The sequence below is a fragment of the Lemur catta genome, chromosome 2, assembly GCF_020740605.2.
Source record: "Lemur catta isolate mLemCat1 chromosome 2, mLemCat1.pri, whole genome shotgun sequence".
In the NCBI taxonomy this organism is placed as follows: Eukaryota; Metazoa; Chordata; class Mammalia; order Primates; family Lemuridae; genus Lemur; species Lemur catta.
Genome location: NC_059129.1, coordinates 10329095 through 10356547, shown reverse-complemented (window position 1 = coordinate 10356547; position 27453 = coordinate 10329095). Strand labels below are relative to the sequence as shown.

Here is a 27453-nt window from a genome sequence, read left to right as displayed (position 1 = left end):
TTTATTAATCGTATTAATGGAGGGACAATATTTTCACATTACACAAGTTGCAAGTGCGTTACTATTGCTTACTACTTTAGCCATTTGCATTCTTTTCATAAGTGTCCACCTTCTCATATAATGAGCGTTTAGTAACATATGTCCAATAGAAGTAAATCTCTTTATGCTCTAAGCAGATCTCAAATTTCCCAGTTTGGGGAAGAGCTGGTAATAAATGATGCTTGTGTTATGTGTTTAAGTCTGTTATTCCAAACAGACAAGACTCCTACATGGAAGACAGCTAGGTATACCAGTGGTATTGGAGTATTTTTGTTGCTTCTGTGACCTTCTAGCATTCTTATAAGGACTATCAGCCCTTGTAACATGCTTATTAAATATTCTTTGTCTTCTACTCCAAGATTCAAATGAAATATCTAGAAATGCTGCTAGAGCAAAACTGGTGACGTTTTAAAAAATCATACTCGTATTTAGGTAGATTTATTTACTTAGAATTAACGTTATATTCAGAATTCAGTTTGTAATTTGAGGTTTGTTTTTATAAAAGTATAAACTATGTATCAAAACATTCTCTCATAGCTACTCAATTTAAAAAACAAAACCAAACCACCTTTTACCAAAACTAGTTGGATAAGAGAATAAGTGAGAGAGTGGGGGGAGATGTGTGCTTTTTTCACCTGTCCATCACGTCTTTTTATTCTGCAGTGGCCAAGATATGGTGAGCATCCTCCAGTTAGTTCAGAACCTGATGCACGGAGATGAAGATGAGGAGCCCCAGAGCACCCGGTAACAGAGAACTTGGCTGCTTCTCTCTGGATGTCTGTGTGTTCTTGATTTCAGTAGTGATTGCATTCTGACAGGTTGCTCAGTTGAGAAACCATATTTCATTAAGAGTTACATATGTTGTTAAAATACTCATTTTTTTCCTTTTCAGAAAGACATATATATAATTTATCTTGTAAAAGGAAGACATTTACTAAAATTAGATCCTGGGTTTTTTTTTTTTTTTTTTTAGACAGAGTCTCACTCTGTTGTCTGGGCTAGAGTGCCGTGGCATCAGTCTAGCTCACAGCAACCTCAAACTCCTGGGCTCAAGCAATCCTTCTGCCTCAGCCTCCCGAGTAGCTGGGACTACAGGCATGCACCACCATGCCCGGCTAATTTTTTCTATATATATTTTTAGTTGTCCAGATAATTTATTTCTATTTTTAGTAGAGACGGGGGTCTCGCTCTTGCTCAGGCTGCTCTCGAACTACTGACCTCGAGCGATCCTCCCGCCTCGGCCTCCCAGAGTGCTAGGATTACAGGCATGAGCCACCGTGCCTGGCTGATCCTGTCGTTTTTATGGTGGTGTATTTTAGGGAGGGGCTGGCAAAAGAACTGAAGAATAAGTGCTGTGTGCTTTTCTGCTTTGGAGCTTCTGCTTGCTAAGAATTGCTGCAGCTGAATTGACTGGCTGTTTATTTTATTTTTTTCTTTAGTTTTTTAAAATTTAATTTCCTGGAATAAGTAATGTGCTCTCCTGGTTCAAAATTCAAAAGGTAAAAAAGAGTATACAAAGATAATTTTCCTTCCTACCTATGCCTCCCTACCTGGTTCTCTTCCTTAGAGATAGACAGTTTTCACCAGTTTCTTGTGTCTTCTTCCAGAGATATTTTATGTGTGTGTGTATACACAAGCAAAATGTCCATGCCCACCCTTCCAATTCATAAATACACTGTGCGTGTTCTGCACCTTGTGTTTTTCCCAGGGGCTTTCTCCTTTTTAAGAGCTGTTTAGGCCAGGCGTTTTGGCTCACACCTGTAATCCTAGCACTTTGGGAGGCCAAGGTGGGAAGATTGCTTGGGGCCAGGACTTCGAGATCAGCCTGGGCAACATAGCAAGACCTCGTCTCTACAAAAAATGTAAAAATTAGCTGGGCTTGGTGACATGTGCCTATTAGTCCCAGCTACTCCAGAGGCCAAGGTGGGAGGATCGCCTGAGCCCAGGAGTTTGAGGTTACAGTATGCTATGATTGTGCCACTGCACTACAGCCTGAGTGACAGAATGACACTCTGACTCTAAAAAGATCAAATAAAAGTTAAAGAAAAAAAAAGCTGTTTTACTTTGAATGGTTGAACCATATTTAACTAGTCTCCTCTTCATGTTTAACTGTTACAAACATTGGTGCAGCCAGTAACTTTCAGTGTGGGTCATTTCTCAGAAGTCAATGTGTCTGGAGGATAAAGTCCTCAAAGTGGGAATGCTGGCTCAAATAGTGTGTGCTTTTGTAATTTTGATAGATATTGCCAAATTTCCCTCCATGGAGTTGTGCCAGTTAACAGTCCCACCAGCAGTGTATGAGAGTGCTACTTTTTCCACACCTTTAAGGCCTGAAAGGGTGTTGTCAGACTCAAACATCTTTGATAAATGATATTCTATTATAATAAATAAGAAATTTGACAAGTGAGAAATGTTATTTCAGCATAATTTAAATTGCATTTTGCTTATTATGAACGAGGTCAAGTGTCTTTTTGTCTTTTGAGATCAAAAGACGAAAGATTCCCTTTTACATTTCCCTTTCTGTGAACTGTCTGTCCTTTGCCCACAATCCTATTTGATTGTCTTTTTCTTATTGTTTACAGTTAACAATTATAAACTTATTATTTACAGTTACTCTTTAGAAGGGAAATTAGTCCACCTGTTTTAGTTATATATAAAACAATACCTAGTCCCCCTTGAATTTGTAATATTACTATAATAAATAGCTATTTAATGCACGGAATTGATCTTTAATAATTGTTTAAAAAATGTTTTTATTTTAGCTCTACCCTCCATAGTTCTTAAGGCTGGTATTTAATTTAAAAATATTTTAACAGGAAATTATTCAAAAATAGTTTGTAGATGCTCAGTAAAAAAAGAGGAGTAATTTATGGTTACAAGGAGGCAAAAAAGAAAAAAGCAAGAGGGGTATTTATCTCTTAGGACTGGAATTTTAAAAGTATTTTTCTCCCCAAACTATCAATACTTTATTTGCATTGAATTTTCTAAATTTTTCTGAATTTCTGCCTTCTAGGTCATTAAGTGGATTTCAAGTCTGGCAGAAATTTCTGTGGAATACTGTGTCCCTAAGCTCTATGTCCTTTTTTATGCTTTGACTCTAATACTTTCTTTAATAAATTTTGCTTAATAGAATCCAGAATATTGGAGAACAAGGTCACATGGCTTTGTTGGGGCATAGTCTGGGAGCTTATATTTCAACTCTGGACAAAGAGAAGCTGAGGAAACTTACAACTAGGATACTTTCAGATACCACCTTATGGCTATGCAGAATTTTCAGGTAAAGACATGATGAGTTTTTAGTTTCCATTAAAGTGCATTTAGGAGTTGGGTATAGACTGTGAGAGATCTTTTTTCTGGAACTGTACTATTTGAGTTCAAATTTGCCACCTCTTAACCTCTGCCAGCCTCAGTTTTACCAGCTGTTAAATAGGGAGAGTATCATGGACTTGTGAGGATTAAATGAGCTAATTCAGTAAATTAATTAACTGGATTAATATATTTAAAGAGAGAGAATATAAGCACCTATGTGTGTGATAGTGTCAGTAGTTACTTATTTTAGGGTTTCTAATTGGGACATGTTAATAGAAAATAGAGTAATGATCTGAATTCAAGTTCCAAGATGCCCACAGATACCAAAGTCCACGGATGCTCAAGTCTCTTGTATAAAATGGCATGGTATTTGCATATAAGTTACGAACATCTTCCCATATACTTTAAATCATCTCTAGATTACATATACTACCTAATACAATGTAAATGGTATGTAATAGTTATTATTGTATCATTTAGGGAATAATAATGAGGAAACTATGTACATGTTCAGTACAGACAGCCATCCTTTTTTTCTGAATATTTTCTATTCCTGGTTTGTTGAGTCCATGGATGTGGAACCCATAGATTTGGAGGGCTGACTGTACTTTTAAAATACTAATTTGTGCTTTAGTAGAAAGGAAGCTCTGTCATAAGGGAAATGAGTATGTGCTATAAAATTGAAATTTGCTTTATACTGTGATAATCTTGGCATAATTAAGGAATTACAACAGATTAAGGATTCAGTAGGAGACACAGAATCCATGTTACTGTGTTTATGCTGTTACTTTAATGGAAAAGGAATGTTTGCCTATGGTTGAAACATTTAACTTGAGAGACCCTCACTTTCAGATGTTGAGAAAGAGCTTGGCCTAGCAAGAGTATAAGTTTGCTTAACTTTATTAAAGGAGAAATTTTCTGTTGTTCTAGTAAAAATCTAATGTTTGTAATTGGAATTGTCCCTCCTAGGCTATTGAAAAAGAATAAAAAGCCCTGGACAGGTGATAGTAAAAGCAAACGTTAGCCTGACTGGTGTTTTTGGCAGTTTTATTTACTTTGGATGTTTTAGGGCTGTTAATCTGATAACAACTATGGCTGTGTTTTCCAGTGCTGGCCTTAGTCAGAACCATGATCTTCAGGCTTTTTTTATCTGTGGGACTGCTGATCTCTGCTTGTTTGCATAGTTTCTGCTTTTTATGGAGTTGGGTATGGATGAAGGGTCATTGTCTCCTTCGTAACCTCCAACTGTAATGAGTTGTCAGTCATCTAAGATGAGGATTTTTCACATTTCCTGTCTGCTGGATCTGGATGACAGTTTCTAGCTTGAGAAAAGAAATGCCTCTATAAGATTGGCATATAAAATCAGAATTAACGAGAAATAAGAGCATATTAACATAGGGGTATCTCTTAACAGGTATGAAAATGGCTGTGCTTATTTCCACGAAGAAGAAAGAGAAGGACTTGCAAAGATCTGTAGGCTTGCCATTCATTCTCGTTATGAAGACTTTGTAGTGGATGGATTCGATGTGTTATATAACAAAAAACCTGTAATATATCTTAGTGCTGCTGCTAGACCTGGCCTGGGCCAATACCTTTGTAATCAGGTAATGTGATAGAAGGTGGATATTTTAAAGAAACAGTGTCTTGTTTTATTCTGAAACTTTTAAAGCATGTAGACCCCTTTCTCTAGCTGCTGTTCTTTTTGAGTGAAAAAAAAAATGGTCTTTATACATGCTTAATAAATTTAGACATATATGTCCATCATATATTTTTTAATTGCCCGAAGGCAGCCATAGTCAACACTTTATTTCTTTCCATATTTTGATCAAAGGATGCGTGTGGGTGTTTACATGGTTGTGTCTGGCTTTTTTTACTCACTGTTATAACAGGAGTACTATCATGTTTTAACAATTCTTCAAAGTTTGTTATTAATGTCTTCATAATACTTCTTGCAGTGAGTGTATAGTAATTTAATTAACTGTTTCCTTTTTGGACAATTAGAATGTTTCTATTCTTTTGCTTTCTGTGACCATTTTTAGGTAATGTTCTTTGTGTAGTGCTGTTATGAACATCCTTGTGCATAAATCTTTTTCTATATTTAGGGTTATATTCCTCAGATGGATTTTCAGAGTCAATCTAGAATTGCAAGATTAAAGAGCATTACTGTTTTTAAAGTCATGGTGCATGTATCCCGACTGGGGAGACTATTTTGAGACAAGAAATTGTTAACCCTTTTGGCCAAGAATGTTTTAAGGCAAAACACACAGGATTGGAGGATTCTTCTATAAGACATAAGCGTCCTTGGGGGGATATGTAGAGGCACCTCAAGGTCTTAAGTTGATTCTGAGCTGTGATCACTGGTGGCAGGAAATTAAAGTCCTCTTCCTGAGGGTATTCAAAATGAAGAGTTTTGTAATATTCCTGTAGAAACATTAAACAAATTACATATTGAATACCTACTGCAAGTAAGGCTCTTGTGGACCAAAGGCTGTCTTGGGACAACAATCCAATCTTCAAAAGGTGTGGGAGTGTTTTCTATTAAGTGAGAAAGGCAAGAGACAGAGCAGTATGTATAAGAGGGTCATGTTCATGTTTTTAAAAGTGTGTACATGCTTGAACATTTTTTATACCTAGAAAAATATATAAATATAGTTATACCTAGAAAATGTCTGTAAAGTTTTATATTAAACTGTTAACAGTGGTTGATTGGTGACTTTTAGGGGGTTGGGAGGGAATTTTCACTTTTAATACTTGTATTTTTGATGATTTATTTTACTTGGGTATCCCATTCATAATTTTTAAAAAATCCTTTAAGGAGGAAAATGTGCTCATTAAGTTTTTGGTGTTTAAATTCTACCAGGTCTTAGTTATATAGAGCAATATGCTACAACTGTTTATGATTACTAAAACTGTAAACTCAAGAGTTTAGAAGCTAAATATGAAGAATATGAAATTAATTTGACAATAACTGTCTCCATCCGTAACACCGACTTCTCTTAAGAAATGTATATCTGCTAATCCATATTTATTAGTTGTAAGTGGTGAGTAGACCCATAAATAAGATACTGTTCTTTGAATGCCTTTAGCTGGTGTTAGTTACCAGTAAGGCTTGGAGGAAGAATCTTAAATTACTCCCCAGAAATGCTGAGGACCGAGTTGTTTCTCTGTTTAGAACAGTGTTTTTTTCTTTTGGTATATTCTAGAATATACCAAAAATAGTTGCTTGATTCATTTAGAAAATTTTACATCATATCCTCTTGTAAAGCACTTGGAAATTCGTCCCTTTTTTTGGCTTGACTTTCTAAATGTGCTTTAACATCTATTTATAATATTTAGGGTTCCTAAGGAGAGATATTTTTTAACAGAATAATCATGGCTTGTCTTAGAGCCACAGTCTTTCACAAAGTGAATGATGCAGAGATCTTTTTTGTACAGTTGCGTGTTTCTTCTTGTAGCTCGGCTTGCCCTTCCCCTGCTTGTGTCGTGTTCCCTGTAACACTATGTTTGGATCCCAGCATCAGATGGTGAGTTCTTTTGGTTTGTAAAATAATACAGAATTGTGTTTTGAAACTGTGTTCCTTTCAAATGAAGTTCTCTTTGCAGGCCTGCTAATGATTATTAGCTTATTCATTTACTGTTTAGGTCTTTCCATTGTGTGTACATGCTTCTATGTGAATGTCCATGAAGGTTGGTTGGTATATAGGTGAGGGAGGAGCACCTGGCTCTTAGGGAATCTTGTAATCACTGTATTACCTGCTTTAAGTAGAAACATGCCTGCCCAATTAAGTACCAGAAATTCCTTCTAAAGCTCATACTTTAAGTAGTTACCACTGTTGCCTAGATTTATGAATGGGCAGATTTTGAAAATGAGTTTCTTCGTTGTAATTATGGAATTTTTAGACATGCAAGTGATAAACCTGTCCATACTGAATCCAAAAGGAAAAGGAAGGGATAGATTTTAGAGCTCTGCATTTCATTTTTCAAGGTAGTTTCATTTTCTAGTTCAGGTACATCAATGAGTAGTAGCAGAAATATATTCTGTTTTGAGGGGGGTTGAGAGAACATTTTCTTTATTAAATGTTTAAAACTAGAGAAATGTTCTCACATACAATTTTTACCTGTAATCTCATTTAACCAATTTTTCTAGTCTTCAAGGAAAAGTATTTGATTTTCATATCTATGATTAGAGAAAACAGAAAAATTGTCAAGAATGGAGAATTGATTTGAGTGATTATTTTTGAGAGTCATCTTCTTTTGGAAGTCATAATTTTTCATTGTATAGCTATTATATTGGTTGCCTCATTTTTTTATGGTTTGTATTTTGGTCCCAGGATGTTGCCTTCCTGGAGAAACTGATTAAAGATGACATAGAACGAGGAAGACTGCCCCTGTTGCTTGTTGCAAATGCTGGTAGGTGTCATGAACCTGAATCTTCCATTTTGTATATGTAAGAGGGAGGCTAAGTACTTAGCCTGAAAAGATCAGTTCTTTTTTATTTTTATTTATTTTTTTTTTTGAGACAGAGTCTCACTCTGTTGCCTGGGCTAGAGTGCCATGGCGTCAGCCTAACTCACAGCAACCTCAAACTCCTGGGCTCAAGCAATCCTCCTGCCTCAGCCTCCCAAGTAACTGGGACTACAGGCATGTGCCACCATGCCTGGCTAATTTTTTCTATATATATCTTTAGCTGTCCATATAATTTCTTTCTATTTTTAGTAGACAGGGTCTCGCTCTTGCTCAGGCTGGTCTTGAACTCCTGAGCTCAAACAATGCACCCACCTCGGCCTCCCAGAGTGCTAGGATTACAGGCGTGAGCCACCGCGCCCGGCCAAGATCAGGTCTTAAGAAATGTTTGTGTACCACATGTTTCAGACAGTCTGTATCCACATTGTGATGAAAACTATAATAGTAAAGTTACCTCATTAGATTTTCTTTAATTGTTGATTTGTTTTGGAAGTTATTTTGCATATATGTGTACACTTTTTCAATTAGATTATAAATGCTTCTCTATATTCTCCTTCATGTACTTCCTTTATCCTTTCTCAACTGAATTTTAAAATCTCACACTTAAGGTGGGCACAGTGGTGCATGCCTGTAAGTCCCAGCTACTTAGGAGGCTGAGGCAGGAGGATCACTTGAGCCCAGAAATTAGAGGTTGCAGTGAGCTGTGATCACCCCACTGCACTCTAGTCCAGGCAACAGAGCGAGACCCTATCTCAAAAAAAAAAAATACAGTGCCAAATGCTGGTGAGGATGCAGAGCACCCGGAGCTCTCATATATTGCTGGTAGGATGCAAAATGTTACAGCCACTCTGGAAAAGTTTGGCAGTTCCTCAAAAGGCTAAACCTAGAATCACCAGATGCCCCATCAGTCCCACTTCTGAGTATTTATTAAGGAGAAATGAAAACATATCTCCACACAGACTGTGTGCTAATGTTCATAACTGAAACAACTCAGTGTTCTTCACCTGGTGAATAGGTAGGTAAATGAATTGTGGTATATCCATCCAATGGAATACTAAGCAGTAAATGGAAAGAACTACTGGTATACACATCAATGTGGATGAATTTCAAAAGCATGCTAAGTATAAAAAGCCAGACACAAAAAGTTACATAATGTATGATTCTGTTGATATGAAATTCTAGAAAAGACAAACTACAGTGACAGAAACAGTTCAGGATTGTCTGGGGCCAGTGAGGAATGAGGAAAAGAGTGACTGCAGTGGGGTGAGGGCATTTTGGGGTGATAGAAATACTCCATATGTTGATTGTGTCAATGGTTACATACTGTATACATTTGTCAAAACTCATTGAACTATACACTTAAATGAGTGGATTTTATTGCATGCAAATTATACTATAGTAAAGGTGTTTAAAAAAACAGGAAACCACTTAAATATCCACTTTATTGCCAGCAGGAAAACCGCCACTTCCTGCCTGACTTAGTTTGTTTAAAAAGAAACACAAATCCACCCGTATTCAGTCGCCTGTTAGACTGAAGGGGCTACAGTTTGCATGTGACTTACCAGTGTGACTAAATTGCAGGCACCAGAAGACACATCTCAAGGGTTAGTCAGCAAACATTGCCGAGAAATATGAAAAGGGAATCTGAACATGGTCCAATCACTAAAACACAGCACTTTGCTTTTGTTTTGATGGACACGTCATGTGGCAAAACCTGTGTATTGGTGTTTGATCTTGTTTCAACTAAACTAAATGTGTTAGTTAAGGGTTGTTGTTTGTTTTTTTTTTAATTGAAGATAGACTTACATGTGAGGGAGAAAAGTTTTTGCCCTTTTCCTGGCATAGACCTCACAAAAGAACCGCTTTCTTTAGTTGTGTTTGTTGAGGCAGTTGGTGAACGTTTGAAATCTTATTAGTTGGCATGCTGCTAACTTGAAATTTAGGATGGTTGGGAGAATGCATGACTCCACGTTTTACTTAAGTTCTGTCTGAGAAGGGATCTGCCTAGCAAAATTTGTAGTGCAATCAAATTACCAAGGGAGTGGCTTAAACTGGCTTCAGAATGCATGTTCAAAGAACCTGGGTGAAAAAACCCAAATTCATCTGTGTATTTTTTTTATAAAGGACACATCTAAATCAAAATAACCCAGAAAGTGATAAAAGGGTAGAAAAGGATATCTTGGGCAAATGCTGACCAAAGTGAAAGTACCATAACTATATTGGTGTGGGATAAAATAGACTTAACATGATGAAAGATGTAATCTACTAAAAGAAATAATAGTTATGAATGCTTGTCAACATAACTTTGAAATGTATAAAGGAAAACTAAGGAAAAAACTGATAAAACATGTATAAATTGACAAACCTACAATCTTGGTGGGAGGCTTGAATATTTTTCTCATGAATCAACAGATCAAGTAGATAGAAAATAAGTTTGTAAAAGATTTCAATAACACAATTAGATACATGTGATGGAGAACACACATTTTTTATAACTGGTATAAAAAGTCCACAAAGAAAATCTCAATAAAATATGGATATAAGTCACTTCCCTCCTAGGATATAATGTGTATAAAAGCTCTTATGCTGTAAAGACTCAGAAAATGTTTGTTCCTTTTAATATCCTTGTTTATTTGTTTTATTCTAGGAACTGTAGCAGTAGGACACACAGACAAGATTGGGCGATTGAAGGAACTCTGTGACCAGTACGGCATATGGCTTCACGTGGAGGGGTGAGTAGATTGGTGAGGCTGGTTGGCTCTGTGTTGGGCCTGCATGTAGTCCCCATGAAGAGTGGACATCTGGGCTCTCACTTTGTAGAGACATTTATTGCTAAGGGCCCTTTAGGTTGCAGATAACAAAGTAACCTAAATTTGCTTAAGCAAAAGGAGGTTTTATTGGCTCACATAACTAAAAAGACCAGTGTTAGGACTGGCCTTAGGCACAATGTCAACCAGGATTCAATGTCTTTTTCTCCGTCTCCTCCCCCAGTCACAGTCATTTGACTTGATTTCCTCTATATTGGCTCTGTCTGTGCCCAGACTTTCCTATCATGGTGCAAAAGTAGCTGCAGAAACTCTAGCCTTCTTTCCAGCTTTGTGTTCAGTGGGTCAGAAGTCCCAACCAACAGAAATCTTATATTGAACCAGTCACTGTGGCCAGGGAAAAGTAATCCTCTGATAGTTTAGGTTGTTTGCCCACCTCTGGAGCAGGTGGAGGTTGATAGAGAGGTTTGGGATGGTTTCCCAGAAGGCTGTTGGAGTGCTGTTAAGAGGGGAGAGGATGCAGAGTGGTCAGTGCAGCCCATACCCACCCCACGTCATACAAGGCGGTTGTCTTTTATTTTATCCCTAAGAAAAGCATGATGACTGGAAAAGAGGAGTTGTGAAAGGCAGAGAATAATACTGCCATTATACTAAAGTAGGGGGTGTCCCCTGAAACACATTTTGATTTGAATGCATTTTCAAGGTTTTCCTGAAATTTGTATAAACCATATCTTCTGTTGCTGTTATAAAAGCTAATAACATAGCTGAAAGACACGTAAATGTCAACTTGCAACAGCACAGACTTTTTTTAAGTACATACTTAGTGAATAAGCAACATTAAATAATTAGTTCTTAGATTGGTGTTTTTTCTTCCAGTGTGAATCTGGCAACATTGGCTCTAGGTTATGTCTCCTCATCAGTGCTGGTATGTTGTTGATTTACTCAATATTGGTGTTTTAAAGAAGGAATTTAAAACCACTCAATCCCTGATGGCTTTTCATGGTTTTTATGAATGGAGGAGGGTGTTGGGTTTAGTGTATTCTCATAACCTAACAAAGAGTTGTTCTTTTTTTTTGGTAGGCTGCAACTAAATGTGATAGCATGACGATGACTCCTGGCCCATGGCTGGGTTTGCCAGCTGTTCCTGCAGTGACGCTCTATAAACATGATGATCCTGCCTTGGTAAGCTTACTCTCACTGGAGAGGGAGTGGGAGTAGCTAATACTCACTATTGGCTTAGGGGCAGAATACGGAAAAAGTGAAAAATACCCTTAATTCCACTTATATTACATTTAAAAAATTTTTTTAATGTAAGTGAAACCATACCATATGTATTTTTCTGTTCACCCCATACTTCCCTATGTGTATGAAGAATTTTTTATGATATTTTATGATTGCATAATATTGTCATTACTTAGTCTCCATTTGTCAACTTTTAGGATGTCTTCAAATTTTTGTTACTGAAATAATGAGGCAATGAACATCTTTCTACATTTCAGGTTGTTTCTTTAGAATAGATTCACGGAAGTAGAATTACTGAGTGGGAGCATTTTAAGCCTCCTGATCCACGTTGTCCAATAGGTTGTAACGTATTTTTAAAAAAATCATAGTTGTGGTTTTTGATGATAGATCAGTTAGTGATAGGCATGTGCAAAGTAAGATTTAAGTGATTACTGCTAAAATAGTTGGTGTCTTGCTCAGTTGATAATGGCCAAGTATTCGAGGATGCTCAGAGCAACCTTGGAAGGGGCTACCTTTTAAGTGTCTAGGAGCTCTGGCTCTGGGATGCCAACCCATCTGGATTCTCATCCTGGCTTTGCCACTCCTTAGCCATGAACCCTTGGACAAAGCAAGGTCTCTGAGCTAAGTTACATACAATACTTACTTCATAGAGTTGTTGGAAGATCAAATGGATAATGCAAGCCAGGTATTTAGCATGGCATCTGTCATATACTAAGTGTGTAGTAAATGGTAGCTAGTTAGTTCTGTTGTGAGATTTCAATGGCTTCAGTAAATCCATATTGGCTTTTTTAGACTTTAGTTGCTGGTCTTACATCAAACAAGCCAGCAGACAAACTCCGTGCCCTGCCGCTGTGGTTATCGTTACAATACTTGGGACTTGATGGGATTGTGGAGAGGATAAAGCATGCCTGTCAACTGGTGAGTAGAAACCTGAAGTTGAAATGAGTCCCAAAGACTCCTTGGCAAAAGCAGAGGCAGAAAAATACTTCATTTGTATACCTTCCTTCCAGAACCTCATTGTCTGGGTGGACCATCTCATAAGCAAGCAGACTAATTGCACATGTATCTTTCTTGTTCAGAGTTCTGGGAGACACTGCCAGGGTTTTCTTATTAGCACTTGTGTCCAGAAGAAATCAGATTAAAAGGAATATCAGTGTCAGCATGGGATAAGAAATTACAAGATGACTTCCTAAGGAGTGGAGAAGGATGCAGAAAGTTGGGGGGATAGCTCTTCTCTTTTGTTCCCCATGGCTGACTGACTCTCCAGAGTTAGGGAATAGGAAGGTTAAAGGTTGGTTATGGAGGACATGGATATTTTTAACACCAGCTGGCTTGGGTTCCCAAATTGCAGGGCTCTGGGGGCAGTTCTCATCCTCTTTCCATTTCAGGTGTTCTAATTGTGAAAAATAATTATGCTGTAGTTTAGTGTCTTAATCCATTTGGGCTGCCATAACATAACACCTTAGACTGGGTAGTTTATAAACCACAGAAATTTGTTCCTTACAGTTCTGGAGGCTGAAAAGTCCAAGATCAAGGTGCCAGCAGATTCGGTGTCCAGTGAGGGCCCATTCCTTAAGGTGGCCACTTCCAAATGTCCTCACATGGCCAAAGGGGTGAACACATTCCCTTTAGTCTCTTTTATAAGGGCACTGATCCCATTCATGAGGGCTCCATCCTCTTACCCTAATCACCTCCTGCAGGCCCTACCTCTTAATACTCTTGCCTTGGGGATTAGGTTTCAACATAGGAATTTTGGGAGGGCACAAACATTCAGACCATAGCATTTAGAAAGCAAAAAAAAAAGTCATTTATGCAGTGTGAGAGCTGAACCCTACCTGGGTTCAGAAGCATGTCACCTCTCAACACTTCCATTCTCTAACCTGTGAAATAGGGACAATATAACAAAAGACTGTGGTGTGGACTTGAAGAGTTAATCCATGTAAAGCTCTTACAGTAGTACCTGATTATATAGTAAGCTTTGCATGTAGGTTTAAATCTTTGTTTTAAATATATTATTGGGGAATTGGCCCGTCATCAAGTATCATTTTTATATTTAAGAAAAATTAGTATTTTCATATTGCTCTAGTAGTAGTCTTTGGTTCATAATATGTTAGGATAGTTCATTCTTACATTAAGAAATAATTTTGAGATTTATAATCATGCTTACAAAAGCAACATAGTTTTAGGAGTGTTCTCATTGTGTTACTAGCTCATATCTTGAGGTTTGGTTCTTAGAAAAGAAAAGCCTTTATTGCTGTAGTAACTTAGTCAATTCAGGGAAGGTTTAGGCACTCAAGGGAGAATTTTTCAATTCCCTGTGGCCTATGGTGTGCAGAAAAATAATGTTGACATTAACTACCAAACCCTGGAGGTAACCACATCTCTGGCATCTTCCTTCAAACAAAAACTGTAGCTGATCTCAACTACTCCTGAGGATTTGAATGATATCCTACTGCTGATTCAGCCATGCTAAATGCATATGTTAAACTACATGGAAATTTGGCAGATGTGGTTATCTGTGTACATTCATACCTTATAGTTCATACTAGACCATACATTCCTGAGAGCAGAAATCAGTATTGTCCTTTTCCTCCTCTTCCTCCTCCTCCTCCTCCTCTTCTTCTTCTTCTTCTTGGGTAACAGTTATTGAGCATTTACTCGGTGCCAGGCATCATGAGGCACTTTATATACGTCGTCTCATTTGATCCCCACAACTTCACTAGAATGTAAGTTTCCTTGATAACATTTAGAAAGTGAGTTTTCATAAGGGGCTTCCCTTGTCCAATACTCAGTGAATGTCAATTGAATTAATGTGTCCCAACCCCATGAATTAGGCACTATTATTATCCCTCTGTCGGTGATGAGGGAACTGGGGTTGAGACATTAATACAGTGGTGATGATGGCGTTGACTTGCATAATGCACACTGTATTCTAGACACTGCTTCTAAGCACTTATTGTATATCAACTCATATAATCTTCACAACAACCTTGTAAGAGAGATGCTATCATCTCCATTTTATGGTTGAGGGAATTGAAGCACAGACAGGTTAAATAACTTGTCCAAGGTTCTAGGTAGTAAGTGGCAGATTAAATAACTTATCCATGGTCCTGCAGGTTTTAAGTGGCAAAGCCATGCTTTTAACCCTCTCTTGAGCAGGCTGTGTTCTCAAGAGACTTATCATTGGTCTCCCCCAATATTTAGTACTGTGACTTGTACACATTTATACTCAGTAGTTTTTGAATCCCTGCCTTACATTGCCAATATGATGGATTCATATATGTCTCATAAGAAACAGCTTTTCCTGAATCACTACATGTAACTTTTAACTGAAAGATTGGGAAATACCTACAGATTTTGAAATGCAAAAATTGGCGGCTAAACTTAGAAATCAGCAAGTTGCAGATGACTTTGCCTGAGATCCTTGTTTGCAGACCTGCAAAGACCCCTGAAAGCCACGTATGTCAGTCTAATGAAATTATATTAGCTGTTCTTTGTCATTTTCAGAGTCAACGGTTGCAGGAGAATTTGAAGAAGGTGAACCACATCAAACTCTTGGTATAGTATATAATTTCACTTATTTTTGAAATAACTTTTTTTAAACTTCATTAACTTAAAAATGATTTTCTCCAGATTTGATACGTTTCAGTGGAATTTTAGAAGCTCCAGTAAAAAACAAAATGCCAAAAATACATACATTCTTAGGAAGAGAATTATGCATGTATTTATGACCTAATTATGCAGTTAGCCTGAAGCCAAGAAGTTTGTACCATACCATGTTTAAATTCCTACAGTGCTTTTTACGTAATCTATTTATTCTGTTAAAATGTAGAATTGCACAAAGCTCTTATAAACACCATTAACTTCACCTGCCCAAGGACTTTAGAACACCCATCTTCCTGAAATGAAAAGTCATTTTGTATCTCAGAATGCTTTGGGCTACTCTTTCTAAAATATTCTGACACCAGAGTTTTCATTTGCATAAAGTGGGAGGAGGAGGAGAAAAGCAAGCAGCCTTGCTCTTATCTTCCTAAAATGAATCTGTCATAGATTGCTTCCCAGGGATAATAACTAGATAAGGATATGAGGATTTAGCAGAGCTAACAGCCAAGAATGAGTATCAGTTCAGATTTGAATGTCTTCATGTTTTGCTTTATTATATTTTAGAATTTCAGGCAATTTATAGGTCAAATTCTGATGTACATAGGTTTACTGAGTGTTTCTGGGACAATTCTGCAGGGTACAGTTAAGTTTAAAACTAATTTTTGACACTGGGCATAGTGGCTCACACCTGTAATCCCAGCACTTAGGGAGGCCTAGGTGGGAGGATTGCTTGGGCCCAGGAGTTCAGGACCAACCTGGACAGCATAACGAGACCCAGTCTCTACAAAAAATGTAAAAAATTAGCCAGGTGTGGTGGCATGGGCCTCTATAGTGCCAGCTACTTAGGAGGTTGAGGCAGGAGGATCACTTGAGCCCAGGAGTTTGAGGCTGCAGTGAGCTATGATAGCTCCACTGCACTCCAACCTGAGCAACAGAGCAAGACACTGTCTCTAAAAAACAATGCAAATAAAAAGATTTTTTAAAAAACTAATTTTTGAGTTTATTTGGGGTTTAACACATTGCCACACTAGAAAAAAATTTTTTCCCCTTGGGGCCATGGTGTTTTATTACAAAAATAGAATAAAAACTTGGAAAACAAAATAATCCTTTCTAATTTAATGAAAAATTTATTATTTTTTATTGTTTCTGTGCGTGAGTTATATGCAACTTGAAAAATAAGTTCTCACAGTTTCCAGGGTGAAGACATGTGAGTTACATATGCTTCACGAGGCCCTGGGCTCAAAACTAGCATAAGTTAAATACAAATCTCGCGGCAGTTAATGTGTTAAGTTAGTACAGTTTATTTCTGTTTTAGAACACAGTTGGGTTTAAGAGAGGCAGCTACTCTGCATTGCCTTCTGAGATGGAGCCTGGGGCTAGCTGACCCAAGTTCTAGCTGAGGGAACCCTGGACAAGGAGGTAGACCTTTGGGAAAAAAGAAGGGAGGAATGTAAGTCAGGAGGCTTGGGTTTCTACCCTCATAGACACCACAGGGTGGCCCTGTGACATTGAGTCACTTTCTTAACCTCCTGAGCTCAGCTGTCAAATGAAAGTATGTTGGTTGGACTCCTCTGATTTCAAACAAAGAGACCCAAATTATGGACTAGGCTAGTAGGAATCAAGGCAGTGCTGGGCCTGGATGCTTTTCCTGTCCCTGCCTTGCTGAGGCCCCCACTTGATTCTTCCTCACCTCCTCGCTACTTCCTCATTCTCAAGTGGGGGGGATCCAGTGGTATTAGTTAATCACCAGTTGTTTTGGAGCTTCTTTGTAAGGCCACACGTGGCCCACCCATCAACCCTGCTCCCTCCCTTCCAATGGCTGCTTATTTCATTAGAGGATACAGTAACTGGCAGATACCAAGAGGCATTGTCGCCTGTCAGTCACCATCATCACCACTGCAGCTGCTGGTGAAATGCTTACTAGATACCACACATGGTACTAAATACCTTACGTGCATTATTTTGTTTAACCCTCACAGCAGTCTCCTTTGTATCCCTCTGCCTAGAAACACTGCTTCCTGCCCCCCACCCTCCCCCAGTTCTTCTCATGTGTTTTTTTCAGGTCTTAGTTCAAATCTCACGTTTTCAGAAAGGCCTTTCCTGACCCCCCTGAGATAACTTCCCACCACCATCCATCACTTTCTATCCCCTGGGTTTTTTCCTTCTTCGTTGCACTTGTTACTATCTGAAATCATATCTGTTGACTATTTTTGCCTGTAGAAGCTTCATAAGGGTTTTATGCAGACTCACTACTGTCCTTTATGTGGGCCTTAAAACCCAAGACCCAGCCAGGTGTGGTGACTCATGTTGTAGTCCTGACACTGTCAGAGGCAGAGGTGGGAGGATTGTTTGAGGCCAGAAGTTCAAGACCAGCCTGAGCAACATGGTGAGACGTCCATCCTACGAAAAATAGAAAACCTGGCTGGGTGTGGTGGTGAATGCCTGTAGTCTCAGCTACTTAGGAAGCTGAGGCAGGCGGACTGAGTGAGCCCAGGAGTTTGAGGTTGCAGTGAGCTATAATGACGCACTGCACTCTAGCCCGGGCAATAGATTGAGACACTGTCTCAAAAAAATACCCAAGACCCAAGCCATGAAAGCCAAGTGCCAGGCTCCAGACACGCTGCCCTTCTGCTACAGCTCAGATTACAGTTGTCTTTCTCTTCCCTCTGTCTGGATTCATCTTTTTTTTGTGAGCCTAGCAATGGTTTAACTTTTTTTTTGGTCATATTTGGTTATATTTAATGCAGCATTTTGGGTGTATGGAATTGATACCTTTGGTATTAGCTCAGTCTACCGTGTTGCTAGAACCAGCAGTGTATGTATTTCTTTCTCTTTTTTTTATTTATTTTTTATTTTTTGAGGCAGAGTCTCACTCTGTTGCCCGGGCTAGAGTGCCATGGCGTCAGCCTAACTCACAGCAACCTCAAACTCCTGGGCTCAAGCGATCCTTCTGCCTCAGCCTCCCGAGTAGCTGGGACTACAGGCATGCGCCACCATGCCCGGCTAATTTTTTCTATATATATTTTTAGCTGTCCATATAATTTCTTTCTATTTTTAGTAGAGACAGGGTCTCGCTCTTGCTCAGGCTGGTCTCGAACTCCTGAGCTCAAACAATGTGCCTGCCTCGGCCTCCCAGAGTGCTAAGATTAAAGGTGTGAGCCACTGTGCCCGGCCGCTTTGAATTTTTTAATGTGTTATTTACAAAATAAAGTATCTCTAGCCTATTTTTCAAATTCATTTCATTTAGTAGATGTGTGGAATTTAATATTACTTGGTAATACCAGACTTCCATTTTTGCAGGTGGAAGATGAACTCAGTTCTCCAGTAGTGGTGTTCAGATTTTTCCAGGAATTAACAGGCTCAGGTAGGTGATTTTTAAAAAGAGGATTATTTTTGTATCTGTGTTTAAGGGCTTTGAATTTGATACTGTTTCAAGTTAAATAGATAGTCTAAAATATTTTTATTGTTAAAATTATCAGTCATTTCAGAAAAATTTAACAATATTTACAAGAACATCAGTGCTGAATGTTTTAGCATTTTGCTGATAGTTTGCTGTGATTAAACCAGTGGGTCTCAAATGCCAGTCCCTGGACCAGGCTAGAGTGGCTGAGAAAGACTCATTTGAAAATACAGATTTTTAGGCCCTGTTTCCCACGTATTTTGATTCAGTAGGTTGGACCCAAGAATCTCCATTTTTAAAAAATGTCGCAAGTGCCACCAGCCTAGTCCAAGGACCATTATTTTTCACCTGGATGGCCATGGGCCCCTTTCTTCTGGTCTCTGTCCCGTGTTCTCCACCTTCACATGGTGGGTAGATCACACTGTAGCACTTCCCTGCCACAACCCGTGGGTGTCTTAGTGTTTCCGCTGAATGAAAGAAATCCAGCCTTTTTGCCAGGCCCCAGGAGCCTGCGTGCTCTGCCCCAGCTTCCTCCCTGACTTCTTGTCAGGTCGTTTTCCCTCCTGCTGGTTGTGCGTCAGTCACACTGGTCTCCTCCTTCCTGGAATACTGCTCTGTCCTAGCGCAAGACCTGGCTGCTTGCTGTTCCCCCCGCCTTCTCTCACATTTCCCTCACTCTGCTGGTGGCTCCTTCTTCCCATTTAGGTCTCCACTCAGTGTCCACCTTCTCTCCATGCTACTAACAACAATGTGCAGTGATTTTCTTTCTTTCTTTATGGTCTGTTTTCTCAACTAGAATGGCAGCTCCGAGATTACAGAAACCTAGTCTGCCATGTATCCCAGTGGCAGGCCCAGTGCCTGACATGAATAAGCACCTAAACCGTTTTGATGAGTGAAGAGTACTTCTTGTGCAGCCCAGTTTGGGTGCTCTGCAGCACTCTCGTGACCTTGCACGGTGCTTGGTAGACTAGTTGTTAACTTGCAATGTTTGTTTTGATTTCCTCTTAAAATTCCTTGAAAGAAGACTTTTTCAAATGAAATTCAGAATTCTGTTTGTGTGAATATATTCAAGTGTTACATAGTTGATGAGAAAAAAAGTGGAACTTTAAACCTTCTATCAGATGTTCATTTGGTTTTGTAATACATGAGACTATTCCCTTGGGTTAATATTGGGATTAGTGAAATGGGATTGGAGGGGTGTTTGTTTTGGTTAGCCAAGTTTCTGGGAATGACTCCCTTTCTGTGTTTTAGCATCAGATCCGGTATTTAAAGCTGTCCTGGCGCCCAACATGGCACCTCTAACAGTCGGCCGGGAGAGACACTCCTGTGACGTGCTGAATCGCTGGGTAAGAATGGGAGTCGTCTGCTTTTTCTTTTACATCTGGTGCCTCACCGCCTGTCCTGATGGGGGGGAAGGGTTGGACATGGTAGTGTGTGGGAAATCAGCCCTAGGAGGGAGCCCCCTTGAAGGCGCTGGGCTTGTTCTGGGGTTCTGTTCCCAATTGGATCAGTGCTTGACCTATGGCACCTCTGGCAAGTCCTTTGGCATCGTTCCCTCAGTTTGCTATGTGACCATTTCCTTGCTGCCTTATAAGGCAGTAAAACAACATGCAAAGCGAGGACTGCGGTGCGGCTGCTCTGGAGTTTGGGGAGTGTGTGCGGCACTCTCGGGAGGCGCACGGGGCAGAGTCCGCCGAGCACCTTTGGCAAGCTGGCAGCATGGTCAAGCCCTTACACTTGCTTCGGCAGTTCTTTTGACCCTGAAATAGTACCGCTAGGGTTTTAGTGCAAAGAATGTTCCAGTGAAAGGATGTTCACCACAGCAATGTCAGTCCCAGCACAATATTCAACATGCCCAACATAGGGTGCTTGGTGAATACAGCCATTATAAACCTCGAAGCTGAATGCTTAAGGCAGAAAGAAATGGTTACAATAAATTAAATGGAAAAATGCAGGTTAGTAAACAGTGTAGAATATCATGTTTTATGACAACAAAAGATACACTCACTCTACTCCCAGAAAAAAGACCCCAGGGGAGTATACCAGAGGTCAGCAGTGGGTGTTTCTGAATGATGTATTGTGGGTAATTATTTTCTTCTTTTGCTTTATCTATATTTCTTAGATTTTTCTACAGTGAACTTGTATTCATTTAGTAAGAAAAAATGTAAAATTTACTGTTTTTAAAAAGAAGTTGCTATAAGTATTCAAGGACAATCAAAAGAGGAGCCTCTCTGGTCTGAGGCTGAGTGGACAAGGGTAGATCTTGAAGATGTTTGACGCTCTCATTGAAGAAGCATGTTCACTCTGTCCTTTTCCCTGCAGCTGGGGGAACAGTTGAAACAGTTGGTGCCTGTGAGTGGCCTCACTGTCATGGATCTGGAAGTGGAGGGCACATGTGTGCGCTTCAGCCCTTTGATGACAGCAGCAGGTAACTAGTCCTGGCAGATTTCCCTCACTTTCGTTTTGGGGAAAAACAGTTGCATGTGTGTTAAAGTCCAGGCTGTTGGGCTGATTAGCCTTCCCTTGTACTGTCCTGTTCTCCTCTAGTTATCTCCAAAAAGAGGGGCTTTTTCTTTTGGGCTAAATTTAGGTAGACTAGAATTCCAGTGTAACTTCTCAGAATTAGATCGAGACTTCTGAAGTCACTTGAATTCCTATATTTTGATGTTTTAGGATCCTTGGTTTTCTATTCCAGTGGTTCTCACTCCTAACTGCACAGTAGAGTCACCTGTGGAGCTTTAAAACTACCAAGAGCTGCCCCACCTACAGAGATGCTGATTTCCTTGATCTGGAGCAGAGCCTGGACATCTGTGTTTTTAAAACGTCCCCTGGTGATTCTAAAACGCCAGTGAAGGTTGAGAACCACTGTTGTAGACATTTGAGAAAGCAATGTCGTTAAAAGTATGTGGATTTCTATGACAAAGTCCTAAGTATGTGTCCCCTCTCAGCCACCTCATACCTGTGGGACCTTGATCTCCAGACCTATTCCCCACCACCCCATGGTAGTGATGTGCAGATTGAAATGTGATCATGTATACGAAATGCCTTAGGTAGTGCTTGGCATATCATAGTAGGCACTTAAAAATAACATGAAAAAAGAGTTATTAAAAATTTGGTTGTGCTTTTTTACAAAACAATTTTAACATCTTGAGAAAATGTGGTTTTTCATAAGCTGCTTTCAATATTTTGGGGAAGATATTTTCTCAAAGACATCAAAGTAAGAAAATGCAGGCATTTTCTTAGCCATCGTGAGGATTGCTGGTAGCCTCACCCCCAGCCCTAGAGGCTGAGTCTTTCAAACTGGAAAAGCAGGCTGACAACGCAGGGAACTGAGGGAGTAGTGCTGTTGCCAAGATTCCTGGAGCCCTGAGACTCAAGCACTGACCTTGAAATGACTTGGTGCTGTCACCATCTCCCTGCCCTTCCTGTGTGGGGACACAAATCACTAAAATACTTTTCTTTCTCTCTGTTGTAATCATGTAAAGAGAGAATCTGTGATTGCTTTTTTGTTTTTAATCTGTGGTATGATGTTTATAACCTGCCTCAAGCAGGCTTTCTGTGAGAAGGATCTGACATCTACATTGGAGTGTTTCATTGGATGTCAAATATTTTATGAAAGAAAAAACTCTACTCCTGGAACAGCTGGCTGTGTTAATTTTTAACACCTGATTCTTCCATATCTGGGTTGAGTGGCTTTTAAAAGTATGGGCCTGGTGTGGTGGCTCACGTCTGTAATCTTAGCACTCTGGGAGTCCGAGGCGGATGGATCGTTTGAGATCAGGTATTTGAGACCAGCCTGAGCAAGAGCGAGACCCCATCTCTACTAAAAATAGAAATCAGCTGGGTGTGGTGGCACATGCCTATAAATCCCAGCTACTTGGGAGGCTGAGGCGGGAGGATCACTTGAGCCCAGGAGTTTTGAGGTTGCTGTAAGCTAGCTGACACCGTGGCAGTCTAGCCCAGGCAACAGAGCAAGAATCTGTCTCAAAAAAAGTAAATAAAAAATAAAAATGTGAAAAAAAAGTCCTCAGCTCCAGCTAATTAGATATATCTGGAGCTTTTGCCCTTCCCGGTAGTGGAGGGGGGTCACCCTGCCTTCATTAGCCATCCTGTAAGTGTTTCTGTAACATTCTGTGAACATCTTCAGTTTTAGGAACCCGGGGAGAGGATGTGGATCAGCTTGTAGCCTGCATACAAAGCAAGCTGCCAGTCCTGACGTGTACACTGCAGCTGCGAGAAGAGTTCAAGCAGGAAGTGGAAGGAACGGCAGGTCTCTTATATGTTGATGACCCTAACTGGCCCGGAATAGGTGTTGTCAGGTAAAATTTCAGCTTGCCAATTGCTGTTAGAGACTTTGCTACATAAAGAACGTGGGTGGGTCATTTTGTGAACCAGCTTAGAAATCTAGGATGAATATGTGTAGTCGCAGTGTACTTATCTAATGAAAATTTAACTATATTTTCTGGGCATTTATAGAAGCACAGTGCAGGCAGGTGACTTGGACCCCAGGGCACGCAGTGAGGTCAGAGTTTCTCTGTCTTCTGTCTTTATGGGCTAGTTCTCAAGTACCTAGGAGAAGACATAGGTGAGTATACATAACAGACAAATGGCTACTGTCCAGGGTATAAAGAGCATTACAAATCAGTAAGGGGAAAAACTCCAATTCCTTAAGGAGAGAAAATTCCAGTCCTCTCTAGTGCAGTGTGTGCAGTCCTGTGGCTGCTTTCCAGCTCCTTTAAAGATGAGGCAAGTATCTTTTTATTGCAACTGATGAGACTTCCAGACCTTGCCTCTCTTAGTTTCACAGACCTAAAGACTTAGGCTTTCCTGTGACATTCTTGAAAGTTTTTGGTCTTGAGACTCTATCAGTAGCTCTTTTACCCATTTGTCTCATTCCACAGTCTTGTTCATCTCTTATGCTTTGTACTCCTGTAATCCTGTGTCTGGAGAGACACTTGATCTTTCAGATTGAAATGATGTTGTTTCAAATCGTTTATAGGTATGAGCATGCTAATGATGATAAGAGCAGTTTGAAATCAGATCCTGAAGGGGAAAAAATCCATGCTGGACTCCTGAAAAAGTTAAATGAACTGGAATCTGACCTTACATTTAAAATGGGTAATTATTTTTATAAAGCAACTGTGACCTTTGGAAGGACATTTTCTAACTGGCTTCAAGGAACATGGGTTTGATTTCTTTGGAGGAAACTTTTTTAGTTCTAGGTGGAAGGTACGGTTCTTCCTACAGCCTTTCAGGGGCTTTTTCCCTGTCCTTATTAGAGTCTCTGAAAAGGACGCTCCTTTTTGCGTGGGCATGCTATTGCACAGGAGAGTGGGCCTGTGTCTTACGACAGAGGACTTGGAAACAAAGTTTGTCTATTGTTTCTTCCTCCAGGCCCCGAATATAAAAGCATGAAGAGCTGTCTTTACATTGGCATGACGAGCGACGACACAGACATCTCTGAGCTTGTGGAAACCATTGTAGTCACAGCCCGGGAAATTGAGGAAAACTCAAGGGTCTGTAAGAGTATTCAGTGTTTCCATCCTTTTCTGGGTTTTGTCCCAACTAGCAGGCGGCATGAAGAAAAGACACCGTTAGGGGGATGTCCATTCATTCATTCTTTCCCAAAAAGTTTATAAATGTTTCCTGTGAGCTAGGCATTGGGCCAGGCATCAGGAATGCCAGGTGGGTTTGACATAGCCCTACCCGCAGCGAACTCACAAGCAGTGTGGGGAAGAGATACACATAACATGCATGTAAGTGCTGTGGAATACAGTCGGGGGAGCTGAGCATTCAGGAAGACACATTCACCTCTGCCTGCCAAGGTCAGGAGACTAACTGGAGCTGGGTCCTGAGGGTGATTGAGATGGTGTTTCTGATAAAGGGACTCCCCCCAGCCCGGTGATACAGACCTGCTTCTATTGGTCAGTTGGCAGGGAGCACAGGCTCCAAGGCTTAAAAGAATGTTCTCCAAAGCAGACAATTCCCTAGAAATCACTCAAAAGGAGAGAAAGGGGACCATAGCAAGACTAGTCTGAGAGGAGACAGAAACACGTGTCATGGGATTCACTTTTGGCAGAGTGGGGAAGAGAAGTTTGGAATGAGGCAGAGGAGCCAGCTTCATTCATTCTTGGGTGGGCTGCTTAGGGTTTCTCCCAAACCCGACTGTATTCTGATTCTGTCGTCATTAATGTTGAGCAGCATGTTTGTTTTGTATGGATATGACATTGAGGTTATAAGTAGTTATTTCTCCTCTGTTGCCTGGCAAATGAGGCTGGTCCCCAAGATATGTCTGCCCAGGCCTCTGTGAGCATTTTATCCTCTTCTGTTTGATTTTCCATTTGATTTTTACACTGGCAATAAATGCAGGATTCCATTTACTGACAGACTTTTGAAGAATGTCCCCAGTGCTGTGTTACTAGTTCTTCTAGGCCCTGGGCAAGAAGCTTAGACAAGTAATACCTTTCCTGGTCCTAACATAGCTTCTGGAAAACATGACTGAAGTTGTTCGGAAAGGAATTCAGGAAGCTCAGGTTGAGCTGCAGAAGGCAAACGAGGAAAGACTCCTGGAAGAGGTGAGGCTACTGAGGGGACTTGGTGGCTGGGAGTGGGACTCAGCAAGACGCTCCTGAGCAATGGTTTTGTTTTACAGGGCGTGTTACGGCAGATACCCGTGGTGGGCTCTGTGCTGAATTGGTTTTCTCCAGTACAAGCTTTGCAGAAGGGAAGAACTTTTAACTTAACAGCAGGTATGACTAACTGGCCTCCACCAAATTTTATTTACCTTGAGAGTTTTGACCAGTGCCCTTAAGTCCCAGCGCAGCTCCTGCCGCGAAGCCCTTTAGAGTTCCAGTTCTGTACTGCTGGCGCTGTGCCAGGAGTCCAAGGCAGTGAGGTCTGTCCCTGCTGCTCTGCCATCCTCCCCCACCCTGACAGCTGAGGTAGTCTGAAAGCAGATAACCCATTCCCTACTCCAAGCACACTCCTCTTCCTTGAATCCAGTGAATTCAGCTGTTCAGACTTTCAAGGTACTGTGTCTTAGACATTTTAGTTTGAGGTTAACACTCTTTACAGTCCTCATTATTGTTCTGCCCCAGCAAAGGGCTGCTTTTGAAAGGGGAAATTCAAAGATTGTAGTATGTAGCACTGGAACATTTTATTTTAAACCAGGCAACTAGCAAGTATTACCAGTTGCTGGAATTTGGGGAAGATATTAGTGATTGCTCCCTTCCTGTTCTACCAAGGAAATAATTTCCTAAACCTGAGGTTTCTGCCTTTGTTCCTTCCACAGGAAGTGATGACTACATTGTCATGAAAGCAAAAGATTATCTGATTTTTAATCTGCCGAGCCTCAGCTTTTAGCGAAGAGGCATCCGTTTCTCGTTGCTAAAGTACATTTCCCAGTTGGGCCTGGTTCCCCAGGCTCGCTTGTGCCGCCGCCGGCTCAGTGTGCACAGTACTCGGGAGACTCAGTGGGGCCGGGGCTCGAGAGTCAGCTGCGAGACGACTTCCTGTAGTTCTCGGCATGTTTCGAGAGTGCCCACCTCTCCACCCACCTGTGGCAAGCTGGGTGGCCGGAAGCAGCTCGTTGGGGAACAAGGCTGTGTGAGAGCAGGGGGCATCTTGCAGGGCAGCCTGTGCCAGGAGCTTCTGCCCACCCCTCTCCTGTCTTTTCCCCGCAGGCTCTCTGGAGTCCACAGAACCCATCTATGTCTACAAAGCACAGGGTGCAGGAGTAACGCCCCCTCCAACCCCCTCGAGCATTCGCACTAAACAGAAACTTCCAGGTACATCTGCACGTTTGAGTTTGTTAACACTAACATTTCCCCCCTTTGCTGTTACTTGCATTACTTCATTTTCTGGGTTCTTTAACTCAAGGACCTATTTCTCTTAAGACCAACTATTAGTATTTTAGTAGCCTGGGATTTAACCTTGAAGAATTACCTCAGCACTCCAAGCGTCTTGAGAGATGGCGTTATTTTAACTATGGTGTGTATTCCCCCGAGCATTTCCTAAGATTGCCTCCGAAGTCCCCAGCCTGGGCAGCGCGTCAGTGTCATGATGGCAGCTCTCAGTTCTCGCCTCAGAGCCAGCAATGCCAGGGATTTCTGCTGAAGCAGTTATTGTTAAATAAAGCAGTTGCTTGGTCACACAAGTGTCGCCACCAAGCATCAGCGCTGTCTGTCTATCCTTCCCCTAGGCCAGAAGCCTTTTAAAAGGTCCCTGAGAGGTTCAGATGCTTTGAGCGAGACGAGCTCAGTCAGTCACATTGAAGACTTAGAAAAGGTGGAACAGCTGTCCGGCGGGCCAGAGCACATCACCCTAGAGGCCACCAGCCCTGAGGGACACCCAGGGGCTCCCACCCCCCAGAAGGACGACCAGACTGAGGCCCTCCAGAAGGCGGCCCAGCGCCCAGATGACCGCCCACAGGTAGAAGAACCGGAGAGCTTAAGATAAAACTCAGTGTCTGGTTTGAGACTGTACTGAATATTGTTTCAGGGAAGATGAAGTTGTATTGAAAATGTGAACTGTGCCACACACTAATACACTATAAATTACTGTTATTTGTGCTTAACTGGGATTTTTGCACAAATATGTGCCTGAAAGCCAGGCTTTCTAGGAGGGCAATCA

General features: G+C 40.6%; 1 protein-coding gene across 2 annotated transcripts in view; it reads left to right on the top strand.

The window, feature by feature from the left end:
* The window catches only part of PDXDC1 (pyridoxal dependent decarboxylase domain containing 1), a 42731-nt gene that overhangs the window by 12361 nt on the left and 2917 nt on the right, over positions 1–27453 (top strand). For both annotated transcript variants that reach the window (XM_045542643.1, XM_045542644.1), the window contains 20 exons: positions 703–783; positions 3170–3316; positions 4763–4952; positions 6804–6872; positions 7680–7758; positions 10460–10544; positions 11454–11502; positions 11658–11759; positions 12612–12737; positions 15327–15377; positions 18723–18786; positions 20074–20168; positions 21145–21250; positions 22970–23141; positions 23822–23940; positions 24217–24338; positions 25305–25397; positions 25475–25571; positions 26505–26609; positions 27023–27252. In XM_045542643.1, the coding sequence (XP_045398599.1) occupies positions 703–783; positions 3170–3316; positions 4763–4952; positions 6804–6872; positions 7680–7758; positions 10460–10544; positions 11454–11502; positions 11658–11759; positions 12612–12737; positions 15327–15377; positions 18723–18786; positions 20074–20168; positions 21145–21250; positions 22970–23141; positions 23822–23940; positions 24217–24338; positions 25305–25397; positions 25475–25571; positions 26505–26609; positions 27023–27252 (2182 nt within the window). The remainder of the gene's footprint in view (positions 1–702; positions 784–3169; positions 3317–4762; positions 4953–6803; positions 6873–7679; positions 7759–10459; positions 10545–11453; positions 11503–11657; positions 11760–12611; positions 12738–15326; positions 15378–18722; positions 18787–20073; positions 20169–21144; positions 21251–22969; positions 23142–23821; positions 23941–24216; positions 24339–25304; positions 25398–25474; positions 25572–26504; positions 26610–27022; positions 27253–27453) is intronic.